The 26,246-nt window shown below is 43.1% G+C and overlaps 1 protein-coding gene across 13 annotated transcripts; it reads left to right on the top strand.

Annotated features, from left to right (window-relative positions):
* LOC308570117 (prostatic acid phosphatase-like) lies at positions 1 to 22,931 on the top strand. 13 transcript variants are annotated; one of them, XM_081164826.1, is made up of 12 exons: positions 978 to 1,761; positions 4,164 to 4,234; positions 13,000 to 13,123; positions 14,280 to 14,366; positions 15,085 to 15,237; positions 15,897 to 15,998; positions 18,340 to 18,444; positions 19,377 to 19,509; positions 19,991 to 20,073; positions 20,774 to 20,880; positions 21,799 to 21,980; positions 22,751 to 22,931. In XM_081164826.1, the coding sequence occupies exons 2-11, from the start codon at positions 4,173 to 4,175 to the stop codon at positions 21,953 to 21,955; spliced, it is 1,113 nt and encodes a 370-aa protein (XP_081020952.1). In that variant the 5' UTR covers positions 978 to 1,761; positions 4,164 to 4,172; the 3' UTR covers positions 21,956 to 21,980; positions 22,751 to 22,931. The 13 variants fall into 13 exon arrangements, with proteins under 13 accessions (XP_081020958.1, XP_081020964.1, XP_081020952.1 ...); XM_081164832.1 differs by lacking the exons at positions 978 to 1,761; positions 4,164 to 4,234 and adding an exon at positions 1 to 307; XM_081164838.1 differs by lacking the exons at positions 978 to 1,761; positions 4,164 to 4,234 and adding an exon at positions 531 to 542.
* The last annotated feature ends 3,315 nt before the right edge of the window (positions 22,932 to 26,246 follow it).

Raw genomic sequence — 26,246 nt, 5'->3', positions numbered from 1 at the left:
TGCTGCAGGCATAGATTTTTTTGGCAAGGTAGTTCCACCCTTTCTGAAGGGGCGTAGTTTTGACATGTGCACCTTGATCCAAACGATTCCAAGGTGCTCCAGTTCAGGGGAACAGATTTGGGGATGGAAAGTAGCCTGTTGGTTCCTGCTTAATCGTTTTGGAGGCTATGTGAAAAACCCTTCTTACCTAAACAGCTACCCCTTGAGTCATCAACCTTGGGGGGGGGGGGGAATCTAAGGAGCTACCTGACCACAACTGCAGTAAGGTTTCTAATTGCAGCCTGGACTTAGGCATGTTTCCTGCAAAGTAAGTCCTAATGAGTTCAAAGGATCTAACTACAGTTTCCAAAGAGTAGTAAAGGTAAAGGGACCCCTGACCATTAGGTCCAGTCGGGGCCGACTCTGGGATTGCGGCGCTCATCTCGCTTTATTTGACAAGGGAGCCAGCATACAGCTTCCGGGTCATGTGGCCAGCATGACTAAGCCACTTCTGGCAAACCAGAGCAGTGCACAGAAATGCTGTTTACCTTCCTGCCAGAGTGGTACCTATTTATCTACTTGCACTTTGACGTACTTTTGAACTGCTAGGTTGGCAGGAGCAGGGACCGAGCAATGGGAGCTCACCCCGTTGCGGGGATTCGAACTGCCGACCTTCTGATCAGCAAGTCCTAGGCTCTGTGGTTTAACCCACAGAGCTACCTGCATACCTTCCAAAGGGTAGAAGTCAACTACATTTTACTCAGAGCAGACCAATTGAAATTAAGGATCAGGAAAATTCATTTCAGCACAGTGGTACCTCAGGTTAAGTACTTAATTCGTTCCGAAGGTCCGTACTTAACCTGAAACTGAAGCACCACTTTAGCTAATGGGGCCTCCTGCTGCTGCCGTGCCGCTGAAGCGCCATTTCTGTTCTCATCCTGAAGCAAAGTTCTTAACCTGAAGCACTATTTCTGGAGCTTATGTAACCTGAAGCGTATGTAACCTGAGGTACCACTGTAGGTCTGAGTAGCATTTAGTTGAATGTCACCCATAGAATCTTACCTTAAAGATAACCAAATTTATTATGGCATAAGAAGAGACTACGGTCCATTTATTTAGATGCATCGTTTTTTTTGGGGGGGGTGTACACACACACACACACACGGCTTGTGGAGATAAGTAGCAAACTTAGTGAGAGGACTTTGGTATAACAGTTGGTTCTGTGGCCGGCCCTACCATTGGGCAGAAAAAAGCAACCACCTCAGCCAACAGTTATGATGAGTGGGGTGTGATGGTGAAGTGGGCAAGGGCTATGAGGAACTTAAAGAACGTTTTTCTCACTTGCCTTTATATTTTTAACTATATGCTCCTCAGATTCGTTGGGCAAAGCTCCCACCTTTGACATGAAGCATTCTTGCTTCTTCTCCTCTCCTTGAAACATTGAACCTAGGAAGAGCCTGTGTACGTTACTGCTGTACATTACTTTAACAAGGGCAAACACACTCAGTGGGAGAGGTGAGGGAAAGAGCAGCCACCATTATGGGCAACTAACTCATTACCTCAGAAAGTTTAGATATGCCCAATGTTACCTTTCTGTAAGGCCCTGAACCTTTAAGTGCAGGTTGGTAGTGAGGCTTCCTTTAAACTTTCAAAATGGGTTATGAATTTCCTCAGCACTGTAAGTTCCCCACTTTTTTTGGTTGATACCTTTTTTGTTATAAAGGGCTCTAAATTTTAGTTCCTGAGCATGACAACTTCTGAGAAAACTGCTGTGGAGCTGAGGTAAATGTGAAAATGTTGTTTCTGCTCCTGTCAGCGTGAAGCTCCAGCTTCAGGAGGCCACATCTCAAAAGACATTTCTGTGGAAAGTTTGTGCTATATGTTATTAATTTCACGACACTTCTGTAAATGATATCATTTTTGTGAAATCCATATTGATGTCCTGATATTCATGTTATTTACCTCTGTATAAAAACTTTGCTGTGAGTCCCTCCAGAGACCTTTGCTAAACAAACTAAATAAATTAAGGTCGGAGTTAAACAATACAAACTTAAAGCATTTGCAGATGACTTGGTTTTGACATTACAGGAGCCAACACCTAGTACTAAGAGGGCTTTGGAAGTAATCCAGGATTTTGGGCAGGTGGCAGGTTTTAAACTGAATAAGTTAAAAACTAAGGTTTTGGAGAAAAATTTGATGCCGATAGAGAGAGAGAGGTTTCAGAAAGAGACAGATTTAACATTAGTAAAGAAGGTAAAATACCTGGGGGTGAATATGACTTCTAAGAATGTGAATTTATTTAAAGATAACTATGAGAAATGTTGGACAGAAGTGAAAAAAGACTTAGAAATTTGGTCGAATTTGAAGCTTTCCTTGCTGGGTCGAATTGCTGTTATCAAGATGAATGTATTGCCGAGAATGTTATTTTTATTTCAATCATTGCAAATTATTGACAAGATGGATTGTTTCAAGTGGCAAAGAGATATATCTAGATTTGTCTGGCAGGGCAAAAAGCCCAGAATAAAATTTAAGATACTTACTGATGCTAAAGACAGAGGGGGGTTTGCCCTGCCAGACTTGAAACTTTATTATGAGGCAGCAGCCTTTTGCTGGCTGAAGGAATGGCTGCTTCTTGAAAATACAGATGTTTTGGATCTTGAAGGGTTTGACAACATATTTGGGTGGCATGCATATCTGTGGTTTGGCAAGGTAAAAGCACATAAGGCATTTAAAAACCATATTGTCAGGAAAGCATTGTTTAATGTCTGGATAAGATATAAAGACTTTTTGGAGAGTAAAACTCCAAGGTGGCTATCACCTATGGAAGCGAAAGCTCTGAAAAAACTTAATATGGAGGCCAAATGGCCAAAATACTGGGAAATTTTAGAACAGGAAGGTGACAAATTGAAATTACAGAGTTATGACAAGCTCAAAGAGAAGGTGCGAGACTGGCTACATTATTTTCAAATAAGAGAGGTTTATAATTTGGATAAAAAAATTGGTTTCCAGGTGGAAAAATCAAAGTTAGAAACAGAACTGTTAGAACCCAATGCTAAGATATTATCAAGAATGTACAATCTGCTGTTGAAATGGAATACCGAGGAAGAAACAGTAAAATCTGCAATGATAAAATGGGCACAAGATATAGGATATAATATTATGTTTGCTGACTGGGAGAAGTTGTGGACCACTGGGATTAAATTCACGGCATGTAATGCCTTAAGAGAGAATATTATGAAAATGATGTATAGGTGGTACATGACTCCAGTCAAGCTTGCAAAAATCTATCACTTGCCGGATAACAAATGTTGGAAATGTAAAGAAATTGAAGGTACATTCTTTCACCTTTGGTGGACGTGCCCAAAGACTAAGGCTTTCTGGGAAATGATCTATAATGAAATGAAAAAGGTATTTAAATATACCTTTCTGAAGAAACCAGAGGCCTTTCTCCTGGGCATAGTTGGCCAATCGGTGTTAAAGAAGGATAGAACTTTTTTTATGTATGCTACAGCAGCAGCAAGAATTCTCATCGCAAAGCATTGGAAGACACAAGACCTACCCACTCTGGAAGAATGGCAAATGCAATTAATAGACTACATGGAAATGGCGGAAATGACTGGCAGAATCCAAGACCAGGGAGAAGAGTTGGTGGAAGAAGATTGAAGGAAATTTTAAATTTATTTACAGAAACATTGCAAAATTTTTGAATGCTGATGACGTTGAAATGAATAGAAGGGGTTTTAGCAACAAGGTAAAATGTAAGATGGGATTGATAATAGAGAAACTAAATTGGATATGAATTTGCTGAACCAATTTTTTAAAAAAGGGATACAAAAAAGGGAGGCATGAGGAAGTCAGGAAAATAAGTTAACTAAAGATGAGAGACTAAAAAAAGAGGGAGTTTTGTTTTTTCTTTATGTGTTTTTCTTTTTTCCCTTTCTTTTTGTGTTTAATGTTTGTATTTTTGTATTTTGACTTTGTATTTCTCTGTTTTTGTACTTTTTTGAATTCTTTCACTGATAAAACTTAATAAAATATTAATAATAATAAAAAAACAAACTAAATAAATTCAATAGTTACATCTGTGCAGCTACAATGGTGCAGCTACACATCACAAAAATCCTGTTGCCCTAGAGTTTGCTATTCATATGTGAAAGCACCCCCATTTTGTTCTTATTTTTCAGGAAAAGATTATGGCAACGTGTCCTTTCCTTAGAGCCATGCAATATAATTTCCATTTCCCTCAAACAACCAGGTACACTCGGTTCCTCTCTTGCAAATCTTAGATGCCCTGTATTAGCTAAAGGGCATAATCCTGACCATAATGGATGCCTATGATGTCTGTGTCCAATTTCTGCTAAGGGCAAATGTTACTATGGTCCATTGGCGGTTGGGTCTGTTTCTACAATATTATGTACCTCAGCTTTTAAACATTCTCTTCTTCAATGAACACTTAATCTATGGAGATAATGGTATTGTGCTGTGCTGATGTCCTCCTTGACTGACCATGATTATTTGCCCATACGAATACTTCAATTGGCCATGAGATTATGCATCTGTACAGAATATCTTCTTCTTAATCATAATTATTGGTTTTAAACATACAAAGTTATAAGCGAAGAATCGTAAAGTATATTCATATAGAGATTCCTCCAAATCTCAGGACTTCCTCCATCCCCTCCACGGGGTCCCATTTTAAACATTTAATACTGTACTACATATACTTCCACACTCCAATGTTTATATCAAACCATATTATCCATGGTAATTTTAACACTACAAGTAAAGTTAAAATTCTGCTTTTGTTTCCATCTGCTTACAGTGGTCTCCTAATTTTCCCCCATACTTTTATAAAGTTTTTGTCCTCTTGGTTTCTGACTGTTCTTGTCAGTTTTGCCATCTCGGCATAGTCCATCAGCTTGCTTTGCCACTCTTCTCTGATAGGGACTTTGTCTTCTTTCCATCTTTGGGCTAGTAGCATCAGGGCGGCTGTTGTTCCATACATAAAAAGTCTTTTCTGCTCCTTTGGTATGTCGGTACCTATAACTCCTAATAAAAAGGCTTCTGGGTTCTTAACAAAAGTTATTTTCAGCACTTTTTAAATTTCATAATATATCATCTCCCAGAAAGCTTTTATTACCTTACATGTCCGCCACATATGATAAAATGTACCTTTTTTCATTTCCAGCAGATATTATAGCTTGTCCTATACATTTTTGCATACAATATCTTCTAAATAAAAGGTAAAGGGACCCCTGACCATTAGGTCCAGTCGTGGCCGACTCTGGGTTGCAGCGCTCATCTCGCTTTATTGGCCAAGGGAGCCGGCGTACTGCTTCCGGGTCATGTGGCCAGCATGACTAAGCCGCTCCTGGCGAACCAGAGCAGCGCACGGAAACGCTGTTTACCTTCCCGTCCTAGGCTCTGTGGTTTAACCCACAGCGCCACCCACGTCCCTTTTATCTTCTAAATAGGTTTGGGTTATTGTTACCACCATCACTGACATACCTTTACCCTGAGTGACAACAAGTGTGGTGGGCGAGTGGCGTGTTTCTCCCCTCCTGGCAGCAATGCCACTATGTTTGCTTATTTATTTAGAAGATTTGCACCCCACCTACCACTGGATTGAGTGGTCCTCAAGGCAGCTAGCAAAAGACCGTAATAACATGAATGCATATACACAAACTGAGCTGGGGATGGCAAGGGGTTGGGGTAAGCTTCCTGCAGCTATTCCTTCTCTGGCCAATTGGAAAGGTCTAGGCTCACCTTCAAACTTCAAACTACCATGATGTTCTTCCTGGAGGCCTGAGACTGCAACCTCCCCATTATCTTTGGTTCCCTGCCCATAAGCAGAGACCTAAGTGTCCTTCCTTTTGGAGAAGCAATGGGGCACATCCCCCAGGCAAGTGTGGTCCTCTAGGCCTACAGAATTTGGCATCTCCTTCTCAGTCCTTGACTGTATTACAAAAATACATAAATCAGTAGCCTTCAAGTTAAACTCCAAGATCAAATTTACAGATAGTCTCCACCCCTTGATTTGCTCTTTATAAAACACAACTTTCTCCCTTTCCACCTTCACTAACGGGGAGTAACGGGGTCAGTGATGCATCTGTGGCACGGTTTCAATAGCTGCGGCTTCGCCTTCTTCATCCTGTTCTTGGGTCTCCTTCTCCCAAGTATCACAGGAAGGGAACTGAAGCATGTTGTAGTGGTAAGCATGAGGTCTTCTTTTCATTGCTAACAATGACCTTGACAGTGTAGATCTTTGCTGTTCTTCTTTCTAAATTACGTTCCTGTGAATAATTTTATGCATTTTGACATGCTAAGTAGAATTTTTTTCAGAAGGTTTGTTTTTATGAGAAAATTTCTGAGCTTTTTCTCTTCCCTCCCCCCTTAAAAAAGACCACTAGGAATATCCCACCCCTACCCCCTATTTCTAACCATATTTTGTGGTTGCCATCTTTCCATTTTTCCCATCCCACACAATGCTTTTGATGAATGATGCTAAGTACCACCACACACAAAAAGCATTGTTTAAAGGACAGGGTATAAAATGTCTAAACGAGCAAGCAAGTATACAAACCAGAGCTTGAACAAGAATATTGTCTGATTGAATTTAAACTCTTGGTTTTTCTGGTCAGCTTTATGAAGAACACACAATGGGCAGTGCATTCAATATTTCACTTGACATCTGAATGTCAATGCCCAACTGTCAGCAGATTTTGCAATGCATGTTTTCTGAATATAAGAAAATGTTATATTCCCCTTTTGCTTCCTTTTTCCAACTGTACAGCACTAAAGTTGCATGCAAACTATCACTTATTCTTAGCAGCACACAACAGTATTGTTGACAGTCTTCCTTTTGTAGATACCCACCCTCAAAGTCTGTTAGCGCTAGAATAGGGCTTCCTGGACTGTGGTCCATGCCCTTCCTTCAGGGGCCTGCAACATGTCCTCATGAAGTATTCGTGATGATTTTGAATACTTATTTTCTTTCTTCCATTTTTTTCAGTTTGAATTATATGAAATGCAAAGTGTAGTACAATAAGATATAAGACATGTAAGAAGCACTAAAAATATAATTAAAAATTATACAGCACAGAGCAGATTGCAAGCACTACAGTAGTTAATAAAAACCATTAAGTGGTCCACCAAGACCATCAGCAGTTTTCAAATGGTCCAGGAGAAACCACTGCTCTAGAAATTCCTGGTGTACATTGTGTTCTCTCAAAAGGACAAAAACTAAATTCAAAATACAGCTGTATTAGCAAATCCCCTTCAACCTCTCCCCCCTGCACAGAATTGCAAAGGCACAGGACCGCTAGGAGATATTCTGGCGGCTTTTTCATAGTGCATTTCTCTGATAGACGAAGGCTATAATATTATAGCCACTTACTTAAAAAGCAGGACCTACTGAAGTCAAGTCATTGGGACTTCTGAGTAGACAGGTATGGGGTAATGTTGTGAGAGGGTTGTGTGCTTCACATTTAGAGTGGCAGTGTCAGGACTGGTCGTTGTCCTCTTCAGATCACCACACAAACGCTTCTTGTTCTTTTATAACTTTTTATTGTGTATTAACAAAATAATCTTATAAACAGTTCTTAACTATTATTCCTCAGAGTCACTTATTTCAGATACCTTCTGAGCTCTGCTTCTCCGTGACCAGTCACCCTCAAAATGGCGAAGGCGCCTTTCCCTTCGTTTTCCCGTTCTTTTTTCTAACCTCCTGGCTAGAGCTGGCCTGTATCTCCCCTCCTCCCAATCTGAGCTAGAACTTAACCCTTGCCTTTCCTGGGAACAGCCGGTCCCTCCCTGTTGTTCCTCTTGCTCCCTTCTATTAGATTCACTGCTTTCCCTACCCCCTTGGGGAATGCTTTCTCCCTCTGATAAACTGGAAACTTCTAACTCTTCCCTGACATCACCCCCTCCCCTAAGCCCCCCTTCCTCCTCCTCGCTCTCCTCTGTTTCTGAAGGACCGAACCCTATGAACTCTTCTTCCTCGCTATCTATATCTTCAAAAAATTCTTGAAGATGCCAGTTATGGGGTTTTGGCTTGTGGGGATATTTTCTATGAAATTCTCTCTGCAATTCTGGAATGTTAATTTTTTCTGCTGGTTCCCATGAGTTCTCAGACTCATCTAACCCTTTCCATGCAACCAAATACTGTAATTTCCTTCTACTTATTCTCGAGTCTAATATCTCTTCCACTTTGGTCTCCTCTTCCCCCATCATGGTGGGAAAAGGAGGTGGTTCCCTTGAACTTTGATACTTATGCGCTGGTACAAACACTGACAATAAAGATCTATGAAATACAGGGTGTATTCTCATATTTTCAGGTAAATGAAGCTTGAAAGCAACTGGGTTAATTTGAGCCTTTACTTGGAAAGGTCCCAGTCTCCTTGGTTCTAGCTTTTTACACCTCCCTCGTATTGGTAGTCCCTTGGTAGACAGCCATACCCAGCTCCCTACTTGGATTTCTTCCCCAACTCGCCGGTGCCTGTCTGCAGCTCTCTTGTAAGCCTCTTTAGCTTCTTCCAAATCCTCTTTCAATATCTCATGAATGCACCTCAACTCCTCTATCATTTCTTCTGCTGCTGGTACTGCTAACTGCTCCTCTTGACCTGGGAATGCCCTTGGGTGCAAGCCATAGTTTGCCACAAATGGGGCTCTGCCCGTAGATACATGCATTGCATTATTATACGCAAACTCTGCTAGACTCAACTTCTCTAACCACCCGCTGTGCTGATAACCAGCATAACACCTCAAATATTGTTGTAGTCTTGCATTTGTTCTTTCAGCTTCCCCATTGGTTTGCGGGTGTCTCGCCAACGTGAGGCTTAGCTCCACATCTAGTAACTGCATTAACCTCCTCCAAAATTGTGATGTAAATTGGGCCCCTCTATCTGAAATGATTTGTGATGGCATACCATGCAACCTAAAAATATTATCTAAAAACATCTTTGCAGTTTCCTGCGCGGTCGGAATTTTGGCACATGGTATGAAATGCGCCATCTTGGTTAGCATGTCAACCACCACAAAGATCACTGTATGCCTATGCGATGATGGTAGATCCGTTATAAAATCCATAGACACCACATCCCAAGGCCTTCCCGGCGTAGGCATAGGTTGTAACAACCCTGCAGGAGCTGCTCTGGGTGCCTTGGCTCGTTGACATACTTCACAACCTCTTATATATTGCGTTACGTCCTCCCTCAACTTTGGCCACCAGAACTGCCGTGTGATCTGATACAGGGTCTTTTCTCTACCAAAATGTCTTGCAGTCGGGTTATCATGATGTTGCCTCAACACTCTACCTCTTAATTCACCTGCAGGTACATACAGCACCCCTCTCCTGTACAACAATCCACCTTTTTCCTTGAAACCTTCCTCTTCCCCTCTACCTTTTCTCAGTTCCTCCATTTTCTTTTGTGCAAACTCATCTGTTGCTGTCAATCGCTGGAATTCTCTGCCGTCCACTGCTACGGCTGCACCCCCCACTGATCCGATCTCAGCATTTCTCGCAACCTGGGAGGTGCTTCTCCTTCCATATACTCAGGTTTGCGTGATAGCGCATCTGCACGAACGTTTTGATGCCCAGGTATGTACTCAAGCCTAAAATTATACCCAGCAAAAAATTCCGCCCACCTAATTTGCCTTTGGTTTAGCTGTCTAGCAGTTCTCCAATACTCTAAATTCTTATGATCTGTTTGTACCACCACCTGATGTGACGCCCCTTCCAAAAAATGTCTCCACACTTTAAAGGCAGCATGCACAGCTAAAAGTTCCTTATCAAATATGGTGTAGTTTTGTTCTGATTGATCTAATTTTCTAGAGTAGAATGCACAGGGTCTCCAGTCCCCTTCCTTGTCCTGTTGCAGGAGAATGGCCCCAATAGCCCTATCAGAGGCATCAGTTTCTACCTTCATATGTTTACTTGGATCTAGGTGCATAAGATATTTTTCTGAAGCAAACACTGCCTTTAATTTATCAAAGGCCTTCTGTGCTTCCTCAGACCATCTGAATGTCCCCTTGCCTCTTAGACAATCAGTCAGTGGTGTTGTGATTTTGGAGTAATTACCTATGAATTTACGGTAGAAATTAGCAAATCCTAAAAACCTCTGTAGTTCTTTCTTAGTTTTAGGTGCCTCCCACTCCACCACTGCCTGAACTTTACTGGGGTCCATATGCACCCCTTTGTGTGAAATGCAATATCCCAGGAACTCCACATTTTGTGTGTGGAACTTACACTTTTCTAACTTCACATATAACCTGTTGGTCCTCAATCTCTCTAACACCTGCGTGACATGTTTACATGTTCTTCCATACTTTCACTATATATTAAGAGGTCATCTAAATAAGAGACACAGAACTGATCCAGTATACCTGCCAAGACGTGATTGATGAAGGTTTGAAATACCCCTGAGCCATTTTGCAAGCCAAAAGGAATTACCAAGAATTCAAATGCACCATACTTAGTACAAAAACTGGTTTTCCACTCATCCCCTTCTCTGACCCTTATCAGATTATATGCTCCTCGTAGATCAAGCTTGGTAAAGACTTTGGCTGACCTTACTCTCTCTAAGAGGTCATCTATACGTGGCAGTGGGCACACGCGAGGCTTCATTTGGCTATTAAGGATTCTGAAGTCACATACTAATCTCGGTGCCCCTTCCTCCCCTTTCTTTTTGACAAAAAAGACAGGAGCACCCCCTGAGGCCGTGGACTCTCTAATAAAACCTCTCTGCAAATTCTTTTGCAGGAACTCCCTCAATGCTGCAGATTCTACTTCCGACATGGCATATATCTTGCTTGGTGGCAACTGTGCCCCAGGGACTAGATCTATCTTGCAATCATAGGGCCTGTGTGGTGGAAGTTTATCCACTTCTTTTTCACAAAAAACATCCCGATAAGCAATATATTGTGATGGAATCTCACTTTCATTCCCCATCAACTTCCCTTCCACCTCTGCTCCCATTACTTCCACCGAGATTTTCCCCTTTTGCCCCAAACAATGTGTCATACAATAGATCGAACCAAAAACCAAAGACCTTTGATGCCAGGCAATCACTGGATTGTGACGATTGAGCCAACTCATGCCCAGGACTATCGGGTGCCCAGCTAGTTTGGTCACATGAAATGCCCTGGTCTCTGAGTGATGACCCATATCCATTCTCATTGATGGAGTCTCGTAAGTCACTTCTCCTGACAGTAGTGGTCTGCTGTCGATTGTTTTCACTCATAGTGGGAAATTCAAAGGTAACAAAGCGATCTTGTGTTCCTGTACCAATTTCTGGTCTATGAAATCTGCTGACGCTCCTGAGTCTAACAGCGCCTCTACCTGGACCCTACGTCCATTGGGTAGTTGTAGTTGCACCTTCACCGTTCCTGGGATAGGTGGTTCCGCGTGAGAGCCTTCTATTGTTCCTCCACCCGGCTGCAAGCTCCCATTTCCAGCCGGGGACATTCTTTTCCCTGATGCAGTTCCTTTGGGCAATTGTCTTCTCCCATGTCTGCTCCAGATAGAGACTCCCATCCTTTACGATTGCGACATTGTCGTGCTAGATGCCCTGGTTTTCCACAGACAAAGCAACGCCTCGTGTCTCTTCCTCTCCCTGCATTTCCTCTTACCATGGACGAGGTAGTAACTGGGAGGGGTCTGGCTGCCCCTAATTCCATGGGCTCTGGCCGCTCTCGTCCTGGCACGTTGCCAATTCTGCTTTCTGTACTTTCGATATTGTTTTCCCGCCATCGCGGTCTCCATTGTTCCTTCTTTTCACTCGCCCTCCGTTCTATGCGTAGGCTCAATTGCAGGCACGTTCGGACCAGAGAGTCCAAGGAACTAGGTTCTGGCATTTGGGTCAATTGGTCTAAAATCTCATTATTCAGTCCTTCCCTAAAAAGGGCTGCAACTGTTGGGGAATTCAGATCCCATTTTAATTTCTGCACCAGCAAACTAAAGTTGGACCAATAAACTCCCACAGTGTCTTTTCCTTGTCTCATTCTCAACAGCTGCCTAGCTGTGGTTGTTTCATGCGCAGGGTCTAAGAAAACCGTGTCTAGATACTGCAGAAACATTTGTAGATTTCCTAGGGCGGCATCCCTTCGAGATATTAGGGGTATAACACAGTCCTTAGCCCTCCCTTCCAAGAAATTAATCACATAAGCAACCTTCTCTTGCTCAGATTGAAATTCTTTATCCTTTATCTCAATTATGTAAGAAATTTCTGTCTTGAAAGCCATGTATTCAGAGGTTTCTCCCTTGAAGCTACGCAGACGTACAGTAAATGTTTTACTCACTCTGTTTCCCTGTGTCACTTGCAACATGGTTCTATGTTCTCCCAATGCTGCCAATAGTACGTCGACTTGACTTTTCAACTGTAAGTTCTGTTGCCATAAGTCCTGTCATGTTAGCTGGAGCGCTGGGGTTTCTCCTTGCCCAACTGGCGCCACAGCTCCCTCCATTTTGGCTTCTTCTTTACATATAGTGAAGAGGTGCAGAGCAGAAGGTATTCTGTCAGGACTGGTCGTGGTCCTCTTCAGATCACCACACAAACGCTTCTTGTTCTTTTATAACTTTTTATTGTGTATTAACAAAATAATCTTATAAACAGTTCTTAACTATTATTCCTCAGAGTCACTTCTTTCAGATACCTTCTGAGCTCTGCTTCTCCATGACCAGCCACCCTCAAAATGGCGAAGGCGCCTTTCCCTTCGTTTTCCCGCTCTTTTTTCTAACCTCCTGGCTAGAGCTGGCCTGTATCTCCCCTCCTCCCAATCTGAGCTAGAACTTAACCTTGCCTTTCCTGGGAACAGCCGGTCCCTCCCTGTTGTTCCTTTTGCTCCCTTCTATTAGATTCACTGCTCTCCCTCCCCCCTTGGGGAATGCTTTCTCCCTCTGATAAACTGGAAACTTCTAACTCTTCCCTGACAGGCAGCAGGGCAGCTAATATTTCATTCTGATAGATTGCCTCCAATTCTATTTTCTTGAAAACTAATGCAATCTTCAAAACATTTCACCAGGTTTACCGGCATGGCGACAGAAGCCCTCTTTCAACTTTTCCCACTAACCTGGTCAAGGAAGATGTCTGGCCACAAGGATATGGACAGCTCACAACGGTCTGATAATGCTCTAAGAAATGAAAACGTATTTTGTTGATTTGATTGCCTTTATATAATACTCATTAAGATACTAATTATTAGTTTTATTATTTTATTTAACGGAATGGCTTTACTGCTCAAACGTCCAAATCTCTACAAAGCTTCTGAAACTTCTGAAACGTTGTTATTTATTATTTCAGGCTCCAATAATAGCAATGCCCATTTCAGTACAATGTACACAAACAGTAATATAATTTATGTATGGTCCACTAACTCAAATTACAGAATGTTAACTACATAAATTTATTTATTTATTTTTTTTAAAAAAGGCAAAGAGCAATCATAGTCTAAGGTCAATTGCAGCATTTAGAAATTTTGCAACTTTCTAATCCGTGTGCTGTGCTGGTGCTGGCTCGCCAGAGCAGCTTTGTCACGCTGGCCACGTGACCCGGAAGTGTCTCCGGACAAGGCTGGCCCCCGGCCTCTTAAGTGAGATGGGCGCACAACCCTAGAGTCGGACACGACTGTCCCGGAAGGGCAGGGAGGTACCTTAATCTTTTGCTGCTGTTGAGCATGGGTTCCATCTTCCTCACCTCAAACTGAGTTCTTAGAAACGACACTTCCTCATGAGGTAGTGTTGTTCCAAGAATATTGCCGTGGGCTACAAGGGAAAAGACATGCATCAAGCAGGATGTGGAATGGCAACAAAGCATTGTTTAGAAGAAGAAAACCTGATGCCACCATCATAAGCCCCCGCTCAACGAAGAGCAGTGAACATTTTACTCCCAGGCTGCAGAAGTTGCCAAAACACAGCTCCCACTATCATAGTCCACGGTTTGGGCTGTGAATGTAAATGGCGTTCATAACCCAGCTCTAGAACAATGCCAGTGATCTGAGAGCTACAGCCATATCAGCACACATCCATAACTTGTAACAGAATCTGGTCCAGCCTCTTTTTTCAGTCTTGGAGACCTGCCACAAATCTAGATGTTAACCTTGTTCTCCTGGTGCTGCGGAAAGGAACAGGCCAAAATCCAGAGCTTAGCTTTTTCATGATGATGTAATGTACACCCAACACCGCGAGCCTAGAATACACAAAGTGTTCCTTTATCCTTTGAAATAGTCAGAAGTAGCTTGGAGGGGACGGTAAATTGCATCTATGAGTTTTACATGCATACTTTTCCTTTTCCTTTTTCCCACAGCGTGGAATGCGACAGCAATACTTGTTGGGTCAACTCATAAAGGACAGATATAAGGACTTCTTAAGTGATGAATACAAGCGAAAGGAAGCAAGTATTGGAACTAACTTCCCCGTTTTCTCAGCAATAACATTTATACTAATATAATGTTAGGGTCAAATAATAATAATAATAATAATAATAATAATAATAATAATAATAATAATAATAATATAAATAAAATTTTATTTATATCCTGCCCTCCGCAGCCAAAGCCGGGCTCAGAGCGGCTAACAACAGTAAAAGTAACACAGTTTACATAAAATCACATTCAATTAATTGAAATACATTCTAAAATCAATTCATTCTAAAATGCCGCTTAGCTATGGATGGGTTTCCCCATGCTTGTTGGATTGGGACAAGCAAATAGAAGCAGAAGTGTAGTGATTTCCACCATGTGTTCAAAATTTACTCATAATTGCAATCCCCACAAGCCTAGCAGCATCCGCAGTGACTTTCCATCGCCAACCTTTCCCCTCCTTACAATGGCTACTATGATCATTGCAGCAGAGAGGGCGAGAGAAGGTGAAAGACCCTGTCTTTCCTTTCCCGTGTCCTCCTGGTTCTGTCCCTCCCCTCCCACTGGATTTCCAGTTAGGAGATGGGGCACAGACAGAAAAAGAAGACAGCAGTCACCAGAACAGCAACCCTGAAAGTGGGTTGGTGTGGGTATGCAAGTTAGATCTAAATCTCCCCCTGTGGAAAACAACCATCTAGGATCAAAACAACAATACCATCCTGAGCCACTCTTTCATTTTTTCCTTCTCAGATTTATGTCCGAAGTACAGATTATGATCGAACCATTATGAGTGCTCAAGCCAATCTGGCCGGACTCTTTCCTCCTAAAGGAAACCAAATCTGGAACAAAGAGATCGCTTGGCAACCAATTCCAGTTCATACTGTGCCACTTTCAGAGGAAAGGGTAAGGAAATGTGTGGTATTTTTAACCTTTTCCACTCCCAGTTCAATGGAAACATGGCAACCTGAGAGGTGAATATTTCAGTTAAATAGAGAGATAAATGCACCAGCAGAAGTTACAGTGTGCATTAAAATACCTGCTCGGAGGGGCACACTTGACCCTTGCTGCAGTCACACTCAGACTCTGAGAAAGGAAAATAAGAACGTGAAGTTTATTGTAGGAAATATTTGTTGGATAGCACAGATCCTAGGTGCAGCTGAGGTAAATGTACAAAGAACCATGCTTGCTCTTCCATCTCTGCAGTAGAGCGAGAAAGGAATAATAACTCCTCTCAATGGTGGGGTGAAGAAGGAGGAAGTGAGGTCAGCAGCCCTGAGAGTATCAGTCTGAAGAAAGGTCAGCACTGAAAGTCTAGCAAACATGGAAGCTCTACTTTCTATCTCCATGCAAACCCACCAAGCCTTTAGCACAAGCCGCCCCTGACCAAGGCAACTTTTTGCAACAGAAAAAGTGGAAGTTGTAATCACACGCTACTGACTGGTTGCTCTTCAAGCATCTTCCCACTAATAATCTGAATTTAGGATGGACATATGTATTATACACAGGCAGATGACAATATGAGGAGGTCTTTTTAGCTGATATGTTTCATTTCATTTCATTAGTTGTTGCATTATCCTGTTCGCGCTCCATGTCCAAAGTTCGGTCAGCTTCTAAAGGAAACTTTTGGATCCAAAACAGTCCAGGAAAAACTGAAAAGTCAAATGGTAAGAAATGGAAAGGGGAAATCTTATGGCTGCAATCCATGCGAGTAAATACCACTGAAATCAATGGTGCTTACTTCTGAGTAGACATACCTCAGAATGTGCTGCGAATGTCTGATAAGACAGCCAAATGCCTTTTGTTTCTTGATGTGACGTCTATTATAAACCGTTTTTCCTCATTATAAATTTGCTATTGTTTTGCTTACAGGTCCTTTTAGCAGTTGTGCAAGTCAAACTGACTTCCATGGGCTGCTTAAAACTGGAGATGAATCAACCGTCTCTCTGAAATTACAACCTGTGCACTGTGCAGCTTTGAAATGTTTTATTTTTCATGTTCCTGCCTGCTTGTAAAATAAAGCGAGAATCGATTTTCCCAAAGGGGGCAATGAAAGAGGTCTGGGCGGATTGCCTTGTTGGCTGTGGGGAGCAGGCCGTGGCGCTGCCAAGTTTGCAGGGGGCATGCACAAAATGCCCACTGGGGCCTCTCCTGCTCACTTTCCCTCTCCCTCCACCCCTCTGCCCTGGTTGGTTACTGCTCTCCACGTCCTTTTCACTAGCAAAAGGGAATGAAGGGGTCTCTTGTTCTTTGGGAGCAAAAATGAAAGAGAATGGGGTTCTTTTGTTCCTTTCCTCCTATCCGCTCTGAAGTGGAAAAATAAAATTCAGGACAGATGTAGAAATGTCCATGGGGGGTTGCGTTCCTGGCGCCCATGCGCATTGCTGGAGCATGCATAAGCCCACCCCACCTCATTAAACCCCATTATGCCCACACTCCCACCCCGAAGATCCGCAACAATGAGTGTGTGCACAGAGGTGCATCAATCGGACACACGTAAAATGGCCGCTGTCTGTACTATTTCACAGATGTGGAACACTGAGACTGGTGTCACTATCACCAGTTGTCAGGAGCACTTTTCTTTCAAAGCAGCCAGTAATTTCCTTTGACCACCTGTTCCCACCTGTGGTAAGGAGGACTGCAGAAATAAGACGGGCTTTGGCTGAATGTGGATTTTTCCAGCTTGTGGTAGCATCCCACCTGGAAGTAGTAAGAGGTTGGAAGTGTCCGTATTGGCAACTTCAAGTTGACTGGAGCTCAACAAAGCCACCATTCATATCCTATGTCTCCAAGGCAATCTAAATCTTTCCCACCTCGCAGTCGAAATGACCATTGCGTGGGTCTGCCTTTGAAGGCTCTTCCGAAGCTGTAACCTGACTGGTGCAGAACAATGGCAGTCAATTTTATTCCTGCTGCTGTCTTCAGGGGCCATTGAGCATGCTCCAAAGCACTCTGGTTGCCTATTAACGTCTTTGTTATGTACTGAGTTGAATAGGATCCAAAATGCAGCAGTCTGATTGGTCCTAGAACCAGTGGCGTAGCGTGGGGGGTGCAAGGGGGGCAGGCTGCACCGGGCGCAACATCTGGGGGGGGCGCTCGCTGCCTCCGGAGTCGCCGAAGAGCCTCGGGCGCAGGCTGTAGCAGAGCCGCATGTCTCGCGGCGCCCGGCTGAAGGCGCCCGGCAGGCAGCGGCTCTCAGCGCTTGCAGCGGAGGACGCGCCAGGCAGCCCCTCCTCATAGCCCCGCCTCCGCCGCTGCTGCTGCAGCTGCTGGGCCGTTGCATTTTCCTCGCCTCTCTGCCCCCCTCCTCCTCCGGGCAAGCGGCGTCGTTTGGGCAGCAGCGCCAGCGGCAATTCGCAGGTTAGGGGTTAGGGGGGGCGCAAATTACGTGCCTTGCCCCGGGTTAGGGGGCGCAAATTACTTGCGTTGCCCCGGGTGCTGACAACTCACGCTACGCCGCTGCCTAGAACAATAGGATTCAGAATGCAGCAGTCTGATTGGTCCTAGAACAATAGGATTCAGAATGCAGCAGTCTGATTGGTCCTAGAACAATGCAGCAGTATGATTGGTCCACAGGCGCCACCCTATCCAGCTCCAGGCGGAAGTGAATCCGCAACCTGATTGGCCTACAGGAGAATCCCGGAATTAACCAATCACGTGCGGCCCATTTTGTAAATAATGTATATAAAGCAGACATTTGGGGGTAACTTTCATTCCTCACTATTATGAGCTAAATAAAGAGCATGAAATCCACACTCGACTCCGAGTATATTTCAGTCTTGTTTGCCAATAGCTTTCAATCCCCTTGTGCTCCTTAGGATCAAGCTCTGAAAGCCCACCATTTAATTCTGTCCTCTAAGATTGGGGGCTATTGCAGCACCCCCCACATTATGGAACTGGCAGGGCAAATACTCTGCCCCATTAAAAAATGGCAGTCACTGCAGGATCAGGCCCTACCATTCCTTTGCACTTACTGGTTCATTAATCCTTCTGCTCTTTATCTTTCAGCCATTTCTAGGTCAATTAGCATCTAACCTGGGATACGATATGAAGGCTCTTCTGGATTTTAACAGTCACAAACTCTGGAATGCGTACGATGCTTTACTTGTTCAGGTAATTTCTAGTAAACCTATATGAAACTCATTCATCCCCAACAAAACAGACCAAGGGGTTTAGGACGAGGTCAGGTGGCACATGGCAGATAAAAGCCACACTTGTGGCAAGGTCATTAACGATCCTGCTTTCAATATTATTTGTGCTGGAGGCTGTTGGAACCATAGTAGCAGAAGCTGCAGTGGTCCAAGCTACTGTTTACATTGTGGATGAGGAACCATTTTCAGCTTCAGGGACGCATTTCCATCTAGGAAACCTTACAAGGAAGGACCACGTATCAGTGGTGGCTTTAGGGGGCAAGGTTGTGTAGAGCTATAAATGTACATTTTACCTTTGTGCGGTTTTCAACCTGTGGGTCCCCAGATGTTGTTGGACTACAACTCCCACCATCCCTGAGCTCTGGCCTTGCTAGCTAGGGGTGATGGGAGTTGTAGTTCAACAACATCTGGGGACCCACAGGTTGAGAAAGGCTGGTACACACACACAAAACCACACACACACACCTCTCTATGCTCCAAATAAGAGACATTATCAGAAATCAAAGACACATTTCAGCCAAGCTAAAACACCCCTTTAGTTAGGGAGAGGCCTATTCTCCCCCCACAAAAAGGGGAACTTCTAGTTGGGACTGTGTGTGTTTTTTCTTTAACTGCCATAGACATGGGGCTGGGAGAGGAGACCTCAAAAACCTATGTAGTCTAATTCTAATCCTACAATTGTGGAAATTTATTTAGACCAAATCCCCTCTCATTGTAATAGGGTTTTATTGGCTGGCTGTGAGCCATTTTGTGTGGGCCCCAATGTGGCATGGAATGGGTTTTCCTATATAGAAACATGAAAGTCTGTGAAACAACAGAACAGATGAGAGTGAGAGAGCAAAGGCGTGGCTGACAGATGAATCACCACCCGTTTTTATTTCTTTTTAACTGTAGGAAAAACATAAGCAGTTCTTACCAGCCTGGGCTACTAACGAAGTCATGGACAATTTGAAAGATCTTTTGGCATTTTCCTTAAATGCAATGTTTGGGATACATGAAAGAGAAAAGAAATCACGACTACAAGGAGGTAAGAAAAAGCAAAACAAAGCCCACATCTTTCTGTGCTGCGTGCCTCATGTGTAGACACAAAGGCTGGAATTAGACTCATTAAAGAAACATTTCAGGAAAACGCATTATAAAGCTTAAAGTGGGAAGTCATGTTGCCAAAGCGTCCAACTCTACAGCGGCAACTGGTGTCCCAATGTTACAGCGCATTTAAAACTCTCTTTCTTTCTTTCTTTCTTTCTTTCTTTCTTTCTTTCTTTCTTTCTTTCTTTCCTAATGTAGCTGAGTCGGAAGTCACATTCCTAGGTGTATATAGACCATCTCAGCACACATATGGTATACCCGTCAACTGTCCCAATTGAATTGGGAGTATTCCTAGAATGTTAGAACTTCTCTGCCCCAGCTGGAAAAAAAGTCTTTGCCAATTTACTTTAACAATTGGTTAAAGATAAAAGGGCTTCTTGGTTTCACCAGCATTTGTATTCCTTTCCATCACCATTAAGGTCTCCTTGTGAAAGATATTTTGAATAAGATGACAGAGGCTACTAAGTCCACTGATGGAAGAAAAATGTTAATGTATTCAGCCGTAAGTATGAACATTTAAAATTGACCAAACCTTCTGTAGCTCGCATTCTCCTGCTACTTTTTGGCTCCCCTCTTTAAGCAGAGTATTTGGAAATGAGATTTGTCTACTCAAGTAACATTATGCACATCACATCTTTTAAAAACAGGGTTGAAAAACAGAGTGTCACTTTTTACTTTGAAGGGGAAACAGTTATGCTCTTGATGAGTCGCCCTACCCTCCTGGTCTGGATTGGGCCACATTCTGTTCATTATCTTTGGGGGGCTGTAGGGAGAGATTTGGGTAGGAAAACTGCATAGCCCTCCAGCCCAAATCAGGGTCCCAACACAGCTCATGTTCCTGCAAAATAAAAGTAATTACACAGAGAAAGAGAGAGAGATGATTGACATAAGGTTTCATCGATACTGAAGGCAGCCTCAGAGCTACAAATGTGAAGAAACTACATGTTAAAATACTAAATTAGCTGGCTGACTGCACATTTCATTCCCTTTAGTGCCTGCTTGGATTATTTGCAAGCATGATCCCTTTGCAATATCACATGTCCTAAAGACCATAATGAGGCCCTTGTCTAAAACGGCATCTTTTAAACTAGCAGAGTCTGAGATAAGAACTCTCTTTCTATATATTCATATATACACATATGTACACACACAAAAACTTCTGTCATAAAAGTTATAAGGAATTTTTTTTCTCCCTTTTATAGCATGATACCACAATAGTTGCTCTCCAAGTAGCACTCAATGTTTTCGACGTAAAGCTACCTCCATATGCCGCCTGCCTGTTTTTTGAGCTATATAAAGAAGACAGTGGGTAAATATGAACTCGTATATTCAATAATTATCAGTGATTTATTGGGTAAGCATCTGCAAATTCATTCATCTTCTCAAACACAGTATTTCTTCTCAAAATTCCTGCACTGCTGAAATGGGTCAAAAATCAGTTGCGTTCCCTCTGCGTTTGAGCTTGACATCTGGCTGTTCAAAATGCTATTGAAAAATTATTTCATAGCTGAGTGGGTGAGGTGTGCATACCTTTGAACAACCAGGCAGCTTGCGACAAAGGGCTGGTTTTGCTTCTTTAAGTAAATCCCCTCAAGATGATTAGCATTCAGTCGAGAAAATCAGCAACTTGTCTTGAGCCTTCCGTGGTTAGCAGTACAGAAGTCCACCCATCTTATCAGAAGACTTCTCAGATCAGTTCTTATGAAATGGAAGTGAGACCTAGGTGATATATGGCTGCATCTTGTAGAAATGACTTCTTCTTTCTTTGGCGATCACTCATAGCCGAGTAAGATTGTCTTACATAAACACGGTTTTAACAATGAATCCACAAGTGACTGTGGAGGCCAATTCTGGATCCACATGTCCTTCCACAGTGGGGACATTGGTTTCCAGGCGGGAATTGATCACAGTGTGGATTTGCCAAGTATGCCTTCCTCCTAGCATGTTTCTCCCTTGCATCCTGAGTTCAAGCGTCTTCAAAGCCCATGACACCTTTGGTAAAGGCTGTTCTCCAACTGGAGCGCTTGCAGGCCAGTGTTTCCCACTTGTCAGTGTTTATACTACAGTTTTCTAGATTTACCTTGAAACAGTCTTTAAACCTCTTTTGTTGGCCACCAGCATTACGCTTTCCATTTTTAAGTTTGGAATAGAGTAGTTGCTTTAGAAGACGATCATCAGGCATCCGCACAACATAATGCTCTTAATGACCTACATTTCTTCTTTTCAGTGAGTTCACCATTGAGATGCACTATCGGGCCCAAAAAAATCTTCCACCCCAAGCTCTTGTTTTACCGGGCTGTGAAGCGGCTTGCCCCTTGCAGAAGTTTAAAGAACTGGTTTCTCCTGTCATACCAGAGGACTGGCAAGCAGAATGTAATAGTTAATGTAGGATGGCATCATAAATGAGAGGTAAGATAGGTAGCAGGGTTGATACCAACACATATAAAACCAATGCATCAATGTTCAATTTCTCAGCTTGACCTTCCTCACAACACCCCTATGAGGTAGATGAGGATGAATGGCCCAAGGTCAAACTGTGCACTTCATGAGGCTACCTTTGACCGTGACTCGGAAACTGCAACTAATCCCGAATGTGGCAGCTAAATTGGTGTCTGGGAGCGGCCGCAGGGACCATATAACACCAATCCTGAAAGACCTGCATTGGCTTCCAGTATGTTTCCGAGCACAATTCAAAGTGTTGGTGCTGGCCTTTAAAGCCCTACATGGCCTCGGCCCAGTATACCTGAAGGAGTGTCTCCACCGCCATTGTTCACTAAGGTCCAGCTCTGAGGGCCTTCTGGCAGTTCCCTCACTGCAAGAAGTGAGGTTACAGGGAACCAGGCAGAGGGCCTTCTCAGTAGTGGCGCCTGCCCTGTGGAACGCCCTCCCATCAGATGTCAAGGAAATAAACATCTATCTGACTCGAGAAGAGACGTTAAGGCAACCTTGTATAGGGAACATTTTAGCATATGATGGCCTCCTATGTTTTTATATTTGGGGAGGAAGCCCAGGACAACCAAGTCAGATGAACGGGGTACAAATATTATTATTATACAGGTACACATATGTATATATAACTTATAATAACTATATGTGTATTTCCCGAAAAATATATTTCTAAATGATGGCAGTGTTGTTGGCCTTTTGACATGTTGCTATTGTCTCTCGTCTTCTACCAGGGTGAAAAGTAAAATCAAAGAAAAGGCAAATGAGGAAATTAACATCCCCAGGAAGGAAAGTGAACAGCAAATAAGTTGTAGGACACCAGAAACACTGCATGACTGTTGATGCTTCCGTGTGATTCTCATTATTAGGATTTTCATCTTCTCAGAAATTATTGTGATCAAATAAATATCAAGCAAACAGATTCAAAAATTGACTTGAAAAACCCTGCCGTCTGCTGCATCATTTACAAATTAACGTGTCTATATACTAAATCTAATGATGGGGGGGTGATGGCTTGTGAATGCTCTCCGCAAGAAATGCCTCTGCTCACTCAGAGATACATATATACATCCTTTATTTTACATATGTACAAGCAGCACACATAATCAAGCATCCGAACCCTCTGGGTCAGATTCTCGGAGTGACTTACGTCCACCCCTTTTCCAGCAGAAGAGGCGAGGCATTCTCATGTGATGTCTCTGCCCCCTCCTCTTTAACACTCACCTTTCCTGAGCAGATGGAACCGGCACTGCTTCGCTGTCCGTGCCAGAGCTTCCTGTGCAGTGTTGAGGCTCTGCTCCAACATCTGTGAGCCTTCCCTCCTCCCAGTGGCGTAGTATGGGGGGTTCAGGGGGGGCCGGCCGCACGGGGCGCAACATCGGGGGGGCGCACTCGCACTCGCAGCTCTCTGCCCCTAGGGCAGAGGGGGCGCAAATTACTTGCCTTGCCCCGGGTGCTGACAACCCACGCTACGCCACTGCCTCCTCCTGAGTTTCCCTCCTTTCCTCCAATGGCACTTCCTGCCCCCCTTCCTCTACTTGTCTCTCCTCCTCCCCTGCGTTCTCCATCAATACCATGACGGGGGGGGGGGGTAGTAACAAAAGCCTGGGGAGAGAGCAGCAATTGATTTTGCAACCTTATTGACAATATTTTTAAAATACTGGTGGGTTTTTTTAAAAACAAGTTCAACTGTGCAACTGAGCTTCATATTCTTTTTTTAGAAGTCTATTTATCAAAAATGGTTAACATATTTTGGACATTAACCCCATATTCTTCAAATATTCTTATATAAATGTGAAACTGAGCACTTGTACAGTTCCCATTCATTTCAATGGGTGTTAGGACTTTTGAAGTCCCTGCTCCCATACAAAGTGTACAAGTTTTCTAGCCCCCTCCTCCCTGTTGCCAAATAAGATGAAAAGGAAACATAGGAATGTTTTGTCCTGCAGAGCATTTGCCTTCCTACTCAACTGAAACGGACAGGTGTTCCATCAACATCAGTGTCACCTTGTCCTTTAGATTTGTATTTGGCTTAATGCTGGTAACCTTGAACTTGTTTGTGCCTTTAACCTGCATTTTCCAAATTATTGACACCCTTAAATTTATTGATGTTGTCAAAGCATTTAGACTCTATTGTGTTATGGTAAATAATACAAATAATTCAGATTCTATATCCCCAAAGTCAACGATGACATAGTTTAAGTATGTCCTTTCTGCAAAGCATGCAGAACAAATGTATATAGTGAATGGTTATTCCAAATCATTCCAAACTGATGAAACAGATTGTAAAAAAAAGCCACATGTTAATCACTAGATGTCATTATTTAAAATATTAAACTAAGGTCAAATGAAGATGTTCCCACAGAACTTTACTCCAGAATTTCCACTTTCCCCCCACTCGTGTTTTATAGGGAAGTTATATGACATTAAAGGGAGTGGTTAGCGCTGTGGTCTAAACCACTGAGTCTCTTGGCCTGCTGATCAGAAGGTTGGCGGTTTGAATCCCCTAATGGGGTGAGCTCCCATTGCTCTGTCCCAGCTCCTGCCAACCTAGCAGTTTGAAAGCACACCAGTGCAAGTAGATAAACAGGTACCCCTGCAGCAGGAAGGTAAACGGTGTTTCCGTGCGCTCTGGTTTCCACCACAGTGTCCCGTTGTGCCAGAAATGGTTTAGTCCTGCTGGCCACATGACCACAAAGCTGTCTATGGACAAACACCGGCTCCCTCGGCCTGAAAGCGAGATGAGCGCCACACCCCATAGTCGCCTTTGACTGGACTTAACTGTCCAGGGGTCCCTTTACCTACACAGCATTGTTCTTCTGTGTTTTTCCTGTGTTCCTATGGTTTCTTTCTAGAACTTGCCCAACCTGATTTTTGGGGAAAGGGGGAGTACAACCAAACAGTATCATGATCTCCGCAGGTGTAGATCATTTTGGCACAGCAGTTCTGCCTTTCTGAAGGGGCGTAGCTTTGACACATGCACCTTAATCCAAACAAGTCTAAGGTGCTCCAGTTCAAGAGAACATATCTGAGAACATATTTACTGTGGCAAAGTCAGAGGTATTAGTGTTTACATGGTGGCAGCAGAATACCAGTAGTTGGGAGAATGTTTGAGGTTCTAGGAACCTAGAACTGGGGACCCTATAAGGCAAATAGGGTTTGAGAGAACCTTTGCCAAGCAAAAGGAGATTGGTGACTTGAATTAAAGGGCCCTCTTGCTCCTAAAGTGATGGACTTGGGCAGGGGAAGGTGCCTGGTTGTCAGGTGCTTTCAGGGGCAGGCAAGCCTTGCCCTCACCTGCATGACATCAGGCGTAGGGCGAGTGGCTATGGTTTGCCCGGAACAGCTTCATGGGCCAAATGGGAAAGTCTGATGGGATGAGAATAAATAACGAACCCTGCCAAAACAACAACAGCAACTCACAACAATTCTAATGGTTTGTCCTGGTGGCTTTGTCAAAATCAGTGTCAACCTGCCCTTTTTTAATGCATATTTTTTTCATAATACTGATAGCCTTGAACTTGTTAATGTCTTTCACCTGCATTTTCCAATTTACTGACAGCCTTCAACTTTTTGAGGTTGTAAAAGCATTTTGGCTCTGATGTGCAAATAATTCAGATTCTATTTTCCTGAATTCGGTAGTGGCACAACAACTATTAAAGATGTCCTTTCCTACTCTCTTTGGTGGCTTTTATTTACATGGATGTTGCCACCCTTACCCCTCCCTTTAGATTTCTCAAACAGAAGTCATTTATATACGTGGATTTTGCAGCAGGTAATTGTGTTAAAATCTTCAACTGGTCATCAAATTGCATTGCACTCTATAAACAACTTCTGAAAAAGTGGTATCAATATATCCATATTGAAAAATATTCCTGAAGGACTCAAGGAGTTGCTACTGTTTTTCCAGCAATAGAATTTGCAGGGAAGGAATCTGCATACTTGTATACTACTAAATTCAGACACTTCTGGATTTTACTAATTACAGAAACCAATAAGTTTATCCTATTAAAAAACAATCGTGGTCTTTTCATGATTAACCTGGGTGTGGGGTATTTACTATGGAGGATAACAGGACCCCTTTGGGCCATAATCAATGACCCCAATGAAGCATGTAGAACAAATGTACATATTGTTTGGGTGTGCACAAATATCTAAACTGATGAAATTGTGAAAAAGAACTTACTCACTAGATGTCACTCTACTCCTTCAAATCTCAGATTGTGGTTA

This window comes from Podarcis bocagei, assembly GCF_964188305.1.
Source record: "Podarcis bocagei genome assembly, chromosome: 12".
Classification (NCBI taxonomy): Eukaryota; Metazoa; Chordata; class Lepidosauria; order Squamata; family Lacertidae; genus Podarcis; species Podarcis bocagei.
Note: the sequence above shows the minus strand (reverse complement) of the source record. Positions and strands in the feature narration are given on the sequence as shown.

What these genes read in the sequence shown, in the direction of transcription:
- LOC308570117 (XM_081164826.1), top strand. Translation starts at nt 4,173, where the DNA reads ATGGCAACGTGTCCTTTCCTTAGAGCCATGCAATATAATTTCCATTTC. An exon ending in ATGCTCTAAGAAATGAAAAC is followed by an intron (nt 13,124 to 14,279) that starts GTATTTTGTTGA and finishes TTTTTCCCACAG; the next exon opens with CGTGGAATGCGACAGCAATA. An exon ending in TGCCACTTTCAGAGGAAAGG is followed by an intron (nt 15,238 to 15,896) that starts GTAAGGAAATGT and finishes TCATTTCATTAG; the next exon opens with TTGTTGCATTATCCTGTTCG.